This window comes from Leptonychotes weddellii, chromosome 4 (assembly GCF_054177405.1).
Source record: "Leptonychotes weddellii isolate Sample4059 chromosome 4, ASM5417740v2, whole genome shotgun sequence".
NCBI classification, from domain to species: Eukaryota; Metazoa; Chordata; class Mammalia; order Carnivora; family Phocidae; genus Leptonychotes; species Leptonychotes weddellii.
Window position 1 is genome coordinate 170,448,534 of NC_138372.1, and position 13,698 is coordinate 170,462,231.

Here is a 13,698-nt window from a genome sequence, read left to right on the forward strand (position 1 = left end):
CAGACGGACGGACGAGACTGGCAGAGACCTATAAACGACAGACTCTACACTGTGGCCTCCCGAGTCTGTTTCCTCCCGCCACCCCCCAGGGGGTGAGGTGGGCGGGGGTGCAGGGTGAGGAGGGGCCCAGGGCACGTGGGTCTCCGAACGGGGCTGGAGGTCTGGGCCATGATGGCCTCCTTGGGGGTGGGGGTGGGGGTGGGGGGAAGGTAGATGTCCGGAGCATAGCCGTGCGCGCCTGACTCCACAGGACCCATGTGTGCTCAGAATCCTTTATTCAAGGACCCTTCCAAAGACCTTCCCACAAGGGGACCAGGTGGAGCTCAGATGGGCATGCCGGACGCCTCTTCCTGGCCGAGCGTCCCTGCTCATCACGCATTCTCAAGGCACTGGGCTGGTTTGGGAGCAGGGGAAGGGTGGGGGGTGACAGGACAGAGCAGCCTACCTGATGCTCCGTGCCCCCTGGCGCCCACCCACTACTCACCATCCCCAGCAGGGTCCAGGGAGACGCTGCCTCCACCCTGGGATCCAAAGGGTATCCCCAGCGAGCCCCCGTCCCCCCGACTCCAGCACAGCCAGAGGAGGTGAGGACGTGGGGTTGAGCAGATTCTGGCTGGGGCAGGGGCAGCACGGCTCTTGAGGCCACTGCCCACGCACCTCCTCAGACACCTACCTCGTCAGACTACGTCTCTAACCGGGCCACGTCCAGCCTCACATGGCCTCGGGGTCTCTAATAGAGCCCACCCACCAAGTCAGGTGGGAACAGGGGCTCAGGGCTGTCCCCCCACCTTTGTCCGGTGTGGCGGGTAGTAGGGTCTGGGAGCAGGGCTTCCTGAGGGCCACACTCAGGCTGCACGTGTGATCTGCCCAGCCCAATGCAAGGAAAACCGAGTGGGCAGGGCTCAAACTGAGGGGAGCTGAGAGTTCCTCCTGGGTCCCAGGGAGGGGCCGAGGGCTGGTGTTCAAGCTTCTGCATGGATGCATGTGCTCACGAGGGAGACCCAGGTCAAGGTTTGGGCCCGGCCACCTGCCTCACCCAAGAGACACAGAGCCCCCACCCCAAGGTCCGTGGACTCGGCCGCTGCGAGCGCCACAGCCCGAGCATGACACCAGGCACGCAGCTCTGCCGGCCCAGCTGCTCGTTCTGATTCTTGACCCTCTTACACACACCAGAGTCCAGCCGCTGCCCCAAGCCAAGGTCCCCTGCGGAGAAGTCCGTGGGCACCCTGTTCCAGGACCCCGGCACGGGGACCACGGAGCTCTGAACTGCGCCCCGACCCATGCACACACGGGGTTGACAAGGGCAGCCGGGCCTTGCTGGGCCGTGGAGGTTGCCTCCTGTGATGCAGAGACAGTGCGGCGGGGAGGAATTGCGCCCCCCCCCCCCCCCCCAGGACACAGCACCCGAAGGTAACAGGCGCCGGAAGGCCAGTGGGACTCAGATCCCCCTTCCGAGAGCACCACTAGCACCCGACGACCCCAGCAGGCTGAGGGCAGCCACTCCGGACAGCACTTTATTGATCCCCTCACCCTGGGCAGGATCGGCACAGGTTCCGGGACACTGGCCTGTGCCTGGTCTGCCGTCCCTGAGCAGGGCAGGAGGGAGCCCCATGGGGGCGGAGAAGCCTTCTGGGGCTGGGAGGAGACAACGGACAGCCAAGCCCCCTCCCCAGCGCACAGGTGGGGCGGGCTCGTGGGCAGTGAGGTGACGGGAGGTGGCAGGGAGGCCCAGCCTCGGAGCAGCTCAGGCCCCTGCCACGGGGGCCTCATAGTTGAGCACGTAGTAGTCGTGGACGTACATGAGCACGGCCACCGGCTGCCCGATGATAAGCGTCAGCCACACGGCTGCGTTGCCGTAGTTACCCTGGAAGAAGCGGCTCACTATCCAGGCCAGGGGGATCTGGAGACAGGAGGCCACAGTCAGCCGGCCACAACGCGGGACCCGAGGGCTGGCCGCGCCCAGGGCCTGGGGGAGAGGCGGGGGTGGGGGGCACGCTCACCTGAGCCATCATGCCTGTGAAGGCCCAGAGGCGGAACATGTGCAGAGGGATGCTCACCAGGTACTGCAACGGGAGGGATGGGGCGTCAGCCATCTCGGCGGGCCGCACCCGCCCTAGAGATGAGGCAGGTCGTGCCCACGGAGCACTCACCTCGTGGAAGAAAGCCGAGGCGAAGAACACCCCCGTACTGGCCACCCACTTGCTGCTGCCCCGTCGAAGCATGGGCTTGTAGAAGTGTCTGTGGAGGGAGGGGGCCGTGGGACGGGTGCCCGGGTCCACACGGGAAGCTGCCCGCCCACTGTTCCGCGCCCCCGCCCACCTGAGGCACCACTTGTGCACAGGGATGTTCCAGTTCTGCCAGAAGTAGGTGACAGACTCAGAGTTCCTGGGGGTCGAGAGCGGCGAGTGACCGGCTTGCACCAGGATGCAGCCCAGCCCCCAGCTCCACACCCAAGGCCACCCACCACCAGTCCCGGTAGAACTCCCGGTCTCCAAACTGCATGAGCTCCGCCACGGCGTTCATGCAGGAGTGGAAGAACCAGTAGAAGAAGATGAGCCAGATGAGGTGATTGGGGACCTGTGGGGGGGGCAGGTACCAGGTCGCAGGACACCCCACCCACCGGCCCACGCCCCGCCCCAGCCGCCCATGCTGCTCACCGCCAGCTTCAGGAGGCGCTCAATGATGCGTGAGTAATCCATATCCTGCAGAGACAGAGCTCAGCTGCCTCCCCGAGCTGCACCCCACCTGCCGTCCACCCCAGCACGGGAGAACCCGACCACTCACCTTGAAAGGCTTCATGGAGTTCTGGATGGTGGGAACCATCCACTGTAGAGGAGGGCACCGCGTCAGCTCCCAGCTCCCAGCTCCCGGGCCGCACTGCGCGCCCCGCCCCCAGCCCCGCCCCAGCCCCCAGCCCCGCCCCCAGCCCCGCCCGGCCCAGCGTACCTGCTGGATTAGCCCCACCTGGAGCTGAGTCAAAAACAGCTGAGGGAGGAAGCAGAGAGTAGCAGGCTGAGCGCCCCCCAGGACCTGGCAGCCCCCCCAACCCCTGCCCCGTCCCCACTGCCAGCCTCCATCCTCACCATCTCAAGGAGCCGCCGCAGCAGGAAGCGCTTTCGGATTCGGGGAGAGCGGGGAAAGTTGAGCTCATAGCACAGAGTTGGGGCCAAGAGGAAGTAGTACAGATCTGGAACAGAAGGGTGGGGCTTGCACTGGCGAGGCCTGGCCCGTGCTGTCCCTCCCCTGCTGTCCTTCAGCCAAGTCCCGGGGAGGGTCCTCACCACGGTAGGTCAGGTTGTCTGGGTAGCTCACAGTGTGCTGGGCAGCTCCCCCGTTGGCCTTCTTACCTGCAGAAGCTACAAGCAAGGAGGGGGGTGGGTGAGGCCTTGCTGCGGCCCAGGTCTGGCCCAGTATCGGGTGGCATGAGCTCTGAGGCCCCAGCCCCGGGCAGCCCCTCACCGGCCTTCGCCTTGGCCTTGGCCTTGGCCCTTCGCTCTCGGCACCACAAGTTGACATCCCGGTAGGAGACGAGCTTGAGGAAGAGGATGGTGTACACCATCAGAGCCAGCACGGAGCCCACTGCAGGAGAGTCAGGCTCAGGCCACAGCCCTCCCACACCGCCCACGGGAGAGCCACAGCGCAGGCACCGCCCCTGCGGGGGGTGGGCCTGGGCCTCTCCTGCGGGCCCGGAGACAGGCTGGGACAGGGTGGGATGAAGGAAGGGGCACACCTGGAGTGATGGACTCAAGCAGCAAGGCCACAGCCGCCGGGAAGCAGAGAATGGTGGCCAGGTTGACCACGTGCAGCAGCAGCCCTGCCTGCTCCGTCAGGGCACCCTGGGGGGGGGGGGGCAGAGTGCTCAGCCAGTGCCCCCACTCCCTCGGCAAAGGGTCTCCCTGGGGAAGGGCCACCGGGCCGGGGCACAGCCCCTCCCAGGAGAGCTACACACAGCGCGACACACAGGCCCCGTGAGGAGAGCACATCTCTGGGCAGGGCGGAGGGCGGGGGGCAGGAGGGCGCTGCTTACCGCCGCCAGGCGCTTCTCCACCTGGAACGCAGCCACAGCAAAGACATTGGCCACTGAGGATGTAAGTGTCATAGGGCAAGTTCAGGCCCCGGTCAAGCCCTGTCCCGTCTCCACCCGAGGCCTTCCTTGGCTCCCAGCTCACCAATAACTAGACACAGGGCAGGCCAGCTGTAGGGGTCCTTCAGGAACAGGGACACCACCTGGATGGGGTCCACCAGGATGCCGTACCTGGGGATCGGGGGATGAGGGCCTGAGCAGGTGGGGTGGGGCCTCAGGGGCGGGGCCAAGGCCCTGGGGAAGACACTCACTTGATGAGGTTTTCTAAAAATAACCGTGCATTGCTCAAGATCTGCAAGAGAGAGGAAGGGCACAGCCCCATTAGCCCTGGCCACAGGGTGCCCCGCCCCCCCGCCCCCACACCCAGCTCCTCTCAGCACCTGTAGGGGCAAGAGCCCTGGGTCTGGACAGAAACCTGCATCCTGTGAGCCCAGTCCTGTCTGACCCGCACACCAAGCTCCAAGACTTACAACCCACCTCACCCCACACTAGTGCAGGACAGGAAGTCCTTCAGCGATGCCCCCGTCACTCCAACGAGAGGGAATCGACCCCAACACCAGATACCAGTATCTGCAGCAGCTGGTAAGGGCCCCCAGGCCCAAGGATGTCCTTGCAGTGCCGGGGGCAGCCACACCCAGGGGGGTGGGGAGAAGAAGCTGACCAGAGTCCTCAGGGGCTAGGCAGCTGAACCCCGAGTGCCACTTGGGACTCACGCCCCTGCCCCTCTTCCGCTATATATATATATATATATATATATAGCACCCCAAGCCCAGGCACATGGCCCCAAAGCAGCTCCCAAGGACAGAACCCCCATCAAGATGGGCTCCTGGCTCTGTCCTGGGGTTGGGGAATGGGTTCCCTCTGCAGGTATGAGGGTCCCCCACTCCATCCCATAATGCACAGACCCTGCCGAGTGCACCGAACTCAGGCCCTGAGCAGGGCTTGTGGCAGATTCTGTGGAATAGTGATGCTGGCCAGGGGACTGGTGGGATCCCTTACCTCAGTGGCCAGGGAAGGCTTCACAAGGAGGTGACAAGCTGAGAGACACAGGGGCCCTGCCCTCCCCCAGCCACCAGCCCGGCCTGCCCGGCACGGATGTGCTGTCCCCACGCCTGGTGGCCTGTCCTGAGAGCCCACAGCAAGCAGGTAGGAGCTGGGGCTGCTAGTGGGCAATGCCCACCTCAAGGCCCAAGCCATACAGGGAACACAGCAAGCAGCCCCAAACATGGGCTGCACATCTCCTTCAGCAAAGGGGTGGCAGAGGCACCGGAAGCAGGGGAGAGGTTCTGGGGCTGTACCAAAGGGCCAGGCGGGCCCGAAGGGTTGCAGGGAACAAGCAGTGCTACCCGAGCTGCCAGGGCCCACCCCCCATGACTGCCTCTACAAACCCACCCCGGCCAGGAATGGCCTCCAGAGGCCAAGGACACACCTCCTGAGGGTCAGGCAGGTGTCTGGCCCACTGTCCCCTTGCCCAGCCAGCCTCCCACCCACCAGACTGCATTGCCCCTTGGCGGAGAGCCTCCTGGGCCCATGGGCAGGGAGGACGTGGGTGTACCTGGAGCCCTTTCCACATGGGCAACCAGAGGAACCACACCCGAAACAGAGGTGGTGATGTCAGGGCAAGGGTCAAAGGCCTCTGGCCACATCAGCCTGAGTGGTGGGGGCTGGGCCCAGACAGGCCCTTGCGCCCTGCCCCACCCTGCGGGCTGCCCCTTTGAGCCCTGGACTCCAGCTGCTTCTGGGCCAGGACTGCTGGCCCCACCCCCACAAGGGGCCAGCAGGAACCAGGCCACAGGGTGAGGCGGAGGCAAGGGCTCTGTCTAATCCCTCCCTGGGGGGCACCTAGGACCAAGGCTGAGGGAGAGAGGCTGGGTGCCTTCAGAGTCAGGGCCTGAAGCTGCCAGGCTGAGCCCAAGAGCCATCCGCTTACCCCTCTCCCCCCAGGCCAGGCCTGCCAGGGGCTCCATACCCACAAGGGCCATTCAGAACAGCAGAAGCAGCTCTTTTTGGACCCCCAAGACCACTCACACCTGCTGCCTCTGCGATTCAACAGGGACGAGAGCTGAACGTGTGGCCTGTGCGGAGACCACCACCACCATCTCCCCCCACCAGCCCAAGGCCCCTACTCACCAGCATCACCACACACCAATTCAGGATCCCACGATAGTTGCTAAAGCCACTGTCAGAGCTGAACAAAGAGTCTTGTAGGCGGTGGCACCTGCTGGGCGGGAGACACACTCTCAGAAGCAGGCAGCAGCTGAGGCCCCCCTACCAGGCCAGCCCTGCTCCAGTCCCCCGGGCTGTGAGAACACTGCACTCCTCCAAGCCCAGGGGCAGGTTGGGGGCCTGCAGACACCCAAGAGCCCAGCCAAGTCCAGCCCCTCAGGAGCCAGCCTTGGGGCCCAGGGCCCAGGGCAGAGCAGACCCCAGCCCCTCCCTCGGAGCAACTCTGGTACATCCTAGCCCGGCAGAACGGTCCACGCACCCCCAGCCCTCTCTTCTGCCCACAAACCCTCCTCCCCATTCACGATCACAGAGGGGCCAGGGAGGGCCAAGCTCTCAGGACCACCCAGAAGCCTGCCCTTCCAGGCAGCAGGCAGAGTCATGCCACAAACAGGAGCAGGACAGCTGGCCCTGCCTACCCCAGGGCGACACGGAGCTGGAGCACCCCAGGCCAAGAGCCCATCCTCACTCCCCAGAGGCCTCTGGCTGCCACCATGCTCGATGGCTACAGAGTGGTAATGGGCCCACAGGAAGAGTCCACTCCAGGGATCTCAAGACCCACCAGGCAATTCTGTACAGAGGTGGGGGCAGGGGCTGAATCTGCCTTGCTCAGTCAGCCCATCCTACTGCCCAGCGCACTGAGGGGCCCCCACCTCAAACAACCTCCTCCCTAGATTTGGCCCGTGCAGGTCTGAGTGTGCACAGGGCAGGCCCCAGGCCAAGAGCCAGCTGAGCACTGGACTCACATGCACCTTCCTGGGGACAGGGGCCCTCATACATCTGCATAGCCTCCAACTGTTTCTGAAAAAGTATAACCTGTCCCAGTTCAACCACAAGGTCAGTACTGTATTCCTGTCCAGGCTAAGGGGGCCAAGAAGAGCCCACCCAGGGGCCAGGGAGTTCCCACTACTAATGGGGTAGGGGAAACATACGCAGCCCCTCACATCCCCGCCTGGTCCTCAGGGTGACACAGAGGTAGTGAAAGGGCCACAGTACGGCTGGGGCAAGGCCCAAACCCAGCTCCTGGCTCACTCAGCCTGCCCCACCCTACCCCAGATGCCATGCCACCAGGAAGCCCCACACAGCATTGAGCAAGGCCTCCAGTTTTGTAAGACATGAGGCCGGGGCCTCCCCTTCCCTCCTGTGGACACATCTCCACCTCTTGAGGACCCCAGGCAGGAGAAGTAGACTCGGATGAGTACGCAGGGGCACAGATGTCCTCTCAGGGCTGATCCTGCCTCCGTGGCAAGTCTTCCTATGGCTGGGGTCAACACCAGGAAGTGAGGGGCTGGGCAGGCTGAGATGCTACTCAGCGGTCTGTAGCCCAGGCAGAGGCAAGGTCTGCACTGCACCTGGCCCACCAGCCTCTCCCGGTCACAGGCCTCCTTGTGTCCACCTTCCCGGTCTGTCCTGGGCCTTGCAGTGAGACCACCCGAGGCCCTCTTCTCCCTGAGACCCTGCACCTGCCTTTCTGCGAGGCAAGCAGAAGTCCAAGGCCCCACTCCCCAGAGAGGACGGTCGCTGGGCTTGTCCACTAGACGGGGCCCCCCAGCCCTTCTGCCAAGTTTGAGCCCATTCACTTGCACTGGAACCATCCCAGGGCCACCCTGTGACACAACCTGCCACCCCCATCTGCACATTAACATCCATCCAGCAAACATTTCACACCAATGTGACCCCTTGTCACCAAGAAGACCACGCTGGTTTTATTTCCAGCAATCTCTACGATGAAAACAGGGGTGGGGAATGGGTACTGTTTTCCAAATCTGACACCAAACAACATCATAAAAATTTCAGATCCCCGCTGTCAGGCTCTCAAGGCCTTCCCCAACCTGCCCACAGCCACTCCCTGGGTCCCTCCACAGGGCTCCTGACCATCCCCGACCCCAGGCAGCAGAGACTCAGGGAAGGAAGCCCACCGTCCACCAAAACCCACAAGGTCCAGCCTTGCCAGTACAGTCGGCAGTGGACCAGAGGGCAGACAGGCAGGACCTGGCCACAGTACCCAGAGCTATCTCTGTCACCCTCTCCCCCACTACCAGGGCCCCCCACACCTCTAGCAGCCCCACACATGCTCCCCAGGTCCACCCAACCAGCAGGGTCACTGTAACTCATCACATGTGTCACCTTATTCAACCCTCACATCCGTTTTGGGAGGTAGGTGCAAGGGGAAACTAAGGCTTGCCGAAGTTTAAAGCTTGCCCAGGGGCACAGCTCCCAAGTGTGGATCACACCTGGGGACCACATGGCCCAGCTCCAGGGCCAAACAGAGCAAAGAGGGGACAGAGTGGCAGCTGTCCTCCCAGCTGCCACCTCCTCAGCACTTCCTTCACCCAGCCTCTGGGTTGACCCCTGGAATACAAGGTGATGAGGTGGGCTCTCCACATCCCCAGGCCCTGCTGAAGAGGAAGAAACAGGACATTCCAGGAACAAAAACCCTAGGGGAGCCCTGCAACCAGAAGGCCCTGCCTGGAGTGCCCATGAACCAAGGGCCAGATGTCCTAGGCACGGGGCACTGTGTACGGTGCCCCCTCCTTCCTGCCCCACAGCCACACCTTGCCATGAGCTGGAAGAAATGAGTTCACACCCAGAGCCTGACCCACCTGCCCAGGCCAAGGTGAGCAGGAAGTATAGGGAGGGGAGGAGGCCTGGAGCCCAGGGAGCAAGGAGGAATGGGGAAAGGAAAGGCAACAAGCATGGGACGCCTGGGTGGCTCAGTCAGTTAAGCGTCTGCCTTCGGCTCAAGGTCATGATCCCAGGGTGCTCGGATCGAGCCCTGCATCAGGCTCCCTGCTCGGCAGAGGTCGGGAGGTGGGCTGCTTCTCCCTCTCCCTCTGCCACTCCCACTGCTTGTGTTCTCCTGCTCTCTCATTCTGTGAAATAAATAAATTAAAAATCTTTTTTTTTTTTTAAAGATTTTTATTTATTTATTTATTTGACAGAGAGAGAGACAGCGAGAGAGGGAACACAAGCAAGGGGAGTGTGAGAGGGAGAAGCAGGCTTCCTGCGGAGCGAGGAGCCCGATGCGGGGCTCGATCCCAGGACCCTGAGATCATGACCTGAGCCGAAGGCAGACGCTTAACGACTGAGCCACCCAGGCGCCCCAATAAATTAAAAATCTTAATAAAAAAAAAAAAAGGAAAGACAACAAACAGAAGGGAAAGGGAGACAGGTGAGAGGAGGTGGACAAGGAGGAGAAGCACAGGGGCCAAATCCCAGGAGGCAGCCAGAGCAAGGCCTGACTCTGTCAGCCCCGCTGGGCCCTCCGACCTTGGGGTGTGAGGAACAAGCACACAGAGCCTGCATGACCTGGAGACTAGGAGGGAGCCGTAATTGCCAGGTCCCCCTCCAGCCCCTGGGGCAGGCCCGTCCATGACATCTCCTGCTCCTCTTCCCAGGGGGCCCAGACTTTGAGGTTGGGCAGACGGGGCTGCCATTCACTCGGCCCAACTATCAGGAGCATGGACGAGGCTTCTGGACACCAGGCCCTGGCAGAGCAGGGAAGTGACTGCCTATCCCAGAGTGGCAACATGGCCCAAAGCCAGCACCCCCGTCTTACACAAAAGGACACCAACTCCTGCCACCTTTGCAGGAGATCATGCTAGCCATACCCCTGCCTCCCGGATGGCAGCAGAGGGGACTCTAAGGCCCTCCTGTCCTTTGTAGCCTCCCTCAGCACTGCCCCAGGCCCACAGGAAGCAAGCACCCCCTCAGTAAAACCACCCTCCTCTGCCACAGTGCCTTCACAAACTCCTGACCTTTGCTCAGCCTGCTCAGTGCTGAGATTATCTTATCTCCAGGTGGACTGTGAGCACCCCAAGGGCAAGGACCCCAGCTACCCTCACCCACCCTCTCACCACAGTGAAGAAAGCCTCTGTTCTTGTTTACTGAGAGAGCAAATCCTTGCCAGCAGACTGACCAATTGCCCACTTCCTCCTCGATAACCTCTAGCCCCAAAGGCACTTCCAAAACCAACGTCCCCCAGGACACCTGGGCTAGGATGAAGGCCAGAAGTGGGAGGGGGAGGCTGGATGTGGCAAAGGGATCACTTGCAGCTGGCTTGAAGGAGGGAGCCAATACCCTGGCCTTCCAGGTCCTCCCCACCAGCCAGACTTGCTCCCAACTCCTTCCTGGCAGTCCTTCGGCTAAACAGGGTGGCCCTTCGCCTGTACCCTAACCAGGGGGTGAGAGTCCCAATGCAGGACCCAACTCTGTCCTTGCAAGAAGACACTTGTTCTGGTAACGGAGGCAGGGCCCCAGGCCAGCCAAGCTCTGGGTGAGGGAGGGACCCCCACGAAAATCACTCTGGGGAGAGTCTGCAGGGACAAGAAAGACGCTCACACTGCCCTGCCCCCGTCCCTCAGGCAGTCCCAGGCGCCAAGGCACCCTCAGGAGAGACCTCCTTAGTCACAAACCACCTGATCCCCCCTAGCTCCTTGCAGACAGAGAACACTTGTGCATAGGGGCCAGGGTCCCGGGTCACCCTGAGGAAGAGCCTGAGGACCCGCCTGAGGACATGTGGAGGGGTTGGGGGCTCTGGAAGCTGGACTGCCGCCGGCCCCTCTAGGCCCCCACGTGGGTGACCTTGGCCAGTGACTCTCCACGCCTATGCCTCAGTTCCCCCGCAGGGGTCCTGCGGGCACACCTGTCCACGCCAAGTCCGGGAGCCAGGCTCTCAGACTCGGAGCCCGCGCTGCTGCGGTCATGCCCGGGGAGCTGGGGAAGGTCCCGGGCAGGGGTCAGAGGTTCGGGGTGAGGCGTCTCGCTACCTCAGATCCCAGTGGCCGCTGCCCACGTCGGAGTCTCTGTTCTCGTCCTTGTCGGGGGCCGGGGCCGGGGCCGGCGCCGGCGCGTCCCCCCCGGGGCCCACGTCCCGCACCTCCTCTTCCGCGGGCCCGCCGCCGCCCTGGCTCGAGGGCCGTGAACCCGTCCTCCGGCGCCGGGAGCCGCCCGCGCCGCCGCGGTCGCCCATGGCCTCAACCCTCACCCTGTCCCGGCAGAGTCGTGGCCCGCCGGGCTCGCAGCACTCAAGGCCCGCGGCCCCGCCTCCAGACCCTCAGCCAACCGCCGCCACCGCCCCCTGCCGGACGCCGTAGCCCGCGCGCTGGCCCGGGCCGCCAATCAGCGCGCGCCCTCCAGGCAGCCCAGGGACTGCGGTCACGTTGCTCTGGGATCCCCTAACTGGCCAGCCGCTGGGGCACGCGCCCATTTGTAGTCCGCGGGCGCGCGAGGCACCCTGGGAGTCGTGGTCGCCCCGCGCGGGGCACCCTGGGAGCCGCGGTCGCCCCGCGCGCAGCACGCTGGGAGTCGTGGTCGCCCGCACGGGGCACCCTGGGAGCCGCGGCCGTCCGGCACACCCGAGGGGGGGCTGCGGCCGTCCGGCCCGTGACGGACCTTCCTCTCCGCGGGCCTCAGCGTCTCTACGGAACTTGCCAGACTTCCTGGCAGCGGCGAGCCTCCCCCGACGCTTCCCTGCTTCTCATACCACTCTGTAAACACAGGGTTTCGCCATTGCTCAGCCAGGCTCGGAGTATGGGGTGTAGATTATTTACGAAGTGCCTCTTGCGTTAGCGTCCGGCCCAGGAGCCGTGTCCGTGGGGACTCGCCTCGCCCACCACCCAGCGTGTTGGCTCCCGAGCGCACGACGGGGCTCACTTGAGCTCCGCGACCCTCTAGTTACCACCGCAGAAGCACCTGCTTTTCCACGGCTTAGCGTGTTCAAACAAGCGCCAGACCAAAAGATGGAGCAGGAGAAAGGCCTCCGGCCCCGCGTCCCTGGGACGCCCGCCCTGCCCACTGACTCCCGGTCGAAGTGCCCTGCGGGGATAGGGAAGGCGTAGCCCCTAACTCCCATCCCCGAGTGGCCACGCCCTGGCCACCCGCCTCCCCTTCCGCCCACGTCCGCAAGACTTGCTGGGCCTCCCTTGTGTCCACCCGGGCTAGTTTTGCCAGGGTGTGGGGAGCCTGGGGTGCCGGATCGCGGGGACCCAGCGGCTTCCGTATCATTGCACGACCACACCGTGCAGCCCGCAAGCGGGCTAGTGCGCCTCCCACCTTAGCTTGACACTCATCTTTGCATGGGGCATGGAGTGTGAACATCCAGGATTTCCGGGTGCGAGGGTTCACTGGGGGCTCAGGACGGGTTTACCCAGCAGCAAAACCCATTAGCCATTCACTCCTAAGGTGATCAAGGCCAAGAAGAGTACCTCTCCAGCAGCAAATAAGCCGAGAGTTTCAGCCTGAGGTTAGCGACCTCTCCGTGTGGACTGGCCACCGCCTTCCCGCTGGGCTCACACCTGTTCCACTGCCTTCACCAGAGTGCCTGGGCCCCCTGGTGACACATTCCCGTTGCCACTAGGTCATCTGGGACTGGTAACCAGCCTGTCATCCCTACCTGGCAGGCTGGGGCTACCTGGCAGGTGTCTTTGAGTAACCTGCCAAAGGGGCTGCCCTGACTGGGCAGGAGAGCCCCTCCCGCATGCCTACACAGCCCGACCTCAGTGAGTCAGGCTCATCCTCGTCTCCTATCCAGTCTTTCAGAACTTGCGCCTGTTCACTGGCTGGCCTGGGCCAGGCAGGGCGAGGCCTTTCTGAACACTGATCCCAAGGGAGGGTGAACAAAGGAGAGGGTCCTCTCGGGAGCCTGGAGCGTAGGAATGAGCCCTGGGAGCTCTGCCACGCGCGCCCACGCGTGCCTTCTGGCTGTGCCATCCTTCCAATACAGAGCCAAGAACTACAGGGCCCACCCAGGCTGTCAGAGAAGATTGATGACTCAGGCTCCCAGTAGGCCTGGAGAGGCTGAGTCAGTAGTCAATAAAGGGTGAAGAGTCATTTTGGAAGGGGCTGCCTGCGTCCACGGCCGGCTCCAAGCCTTTGGCTGGCAAGTGACAGCAGGAGTGAAGCTACCAGAGTGGAAGAGGGATCACCGGAGAGGACCAGTCCAGCGCACTGGAGCGGAGCGCGAGGAGAACAGGACAGCGAGTTAATAGGCAGGCACGGGCTGTGAGAGCACCAATAAGGAAGAGCCTCAGTACCGGCGGGGGCAGGGCCTGGAGGGAGGGAGGCCTGTGGGAGAGAGTGGGCGGGCCGGGTCTTTGGGATTGGGAGAGGGTCAGCGCAGGAGCTTTAGAACGCGCCGGCAGCGCCAGTTACCTCAGGGTCCAGGGGAAAATGAGGCCGAGGGCACCAGGGGAGAGGGGAAAGGTCAAGGTAGGTGGGATTGCTTTTGGTGACAAAGGTGTACAAGAGGGGTTATAGAAGAAAGCTCAGTGGGGATTTCCCTGCCAGGGGAAGCAACTGATTAGGGGACTAGAGGCCAGGAGACTTGCAGGCCTGGCTGGAAGAGGTTCAGAGCTTAGAAGCTCAGCCTGTGGCTGAGGTGCCACAGGAAG

The 13,698-nt window shown here is 63.4% G+C and overlaps 1 protein-coding gene across 2 annotated transcripts; it reads right to left on the minus strand.

Annotated features, from left to right (window-relative positions):
* Window positions 1–1,501: 1,501 nt before the first annotated feature.
* DGAT1 (diacylglycerol O-acyltransferase 1) lies at window positions 1,502–11,408 on the minus strand. Of its 2 annotated transcripts, none has more exons than XM_031017016.2 (17): window positions 11,077–11,408; window positions 6,215–6,305; window positions 4,336–4,376; window positions 4,170–4,255; window positions 4,028–4,080; window positions 3,731–3,836; window positions 3,460–3,579; window positions 3,282–3,356; window positions 3,084–3,187; window positions 2,947–2,985; window positions 2,785–2,826; window positions 2,658–2,702; window positions 2,465–2,577; window positions 2,320–2,385; window positions 2,151–2,238; window positions 2,001–2,063; window positions 1,502–1,900 (listed from the first exon to the last, which is right to left on the minus strand). In XM_031017016.2, the coding sequence occupies exons 1-17, from the start codon at window positions 11,277–11,279 to the stop codon at window positions 1,745–1,747; spliced, it is 1,491 nt and encodes a 496-aa protein (XP_030872876.1). In that variant the 5' UTR covers window positions 11,280–11,408; the 3' UTR covers window positions 1,502–1,744. The 2 variants fall into 2 exon arrangements, with proteins under 2 accessions (XP_030872876.1, XP_006746362.1); XM_006746299.3 differs by having other exon boundaries at window positions 6,215–6,302; window positions 11,077–11,405.
* Window positions 11,409–13,698: the final 2,290 nt, after the last annotated feature.

Bases quoted from the DNA above. Each gene is read 5' to 3' on its own strand.
- DGAT1 (XM_031017016.2), bottom strand. From the start codon at position 11,279: ATGGGCGACCGCGGCGGCGCGGGCGGCTCCCGGCGCCGGAGGACGGGT. The intron at 6,306-11,076 runs GTAGCGAGACGC...TCTCCCGCCCAG, and splicing joins AGCGGCCACTGGGATCTGAG to CAGGTGCCACCGCCTACAAG. The intron at 2,578-2,657 runs GTGAGCAGCATG...CCCCCCCCACAG, and splicing joins AGCGCCTCCTGAAGCTGGCG to GTCCCCAATCACCTCATCTG.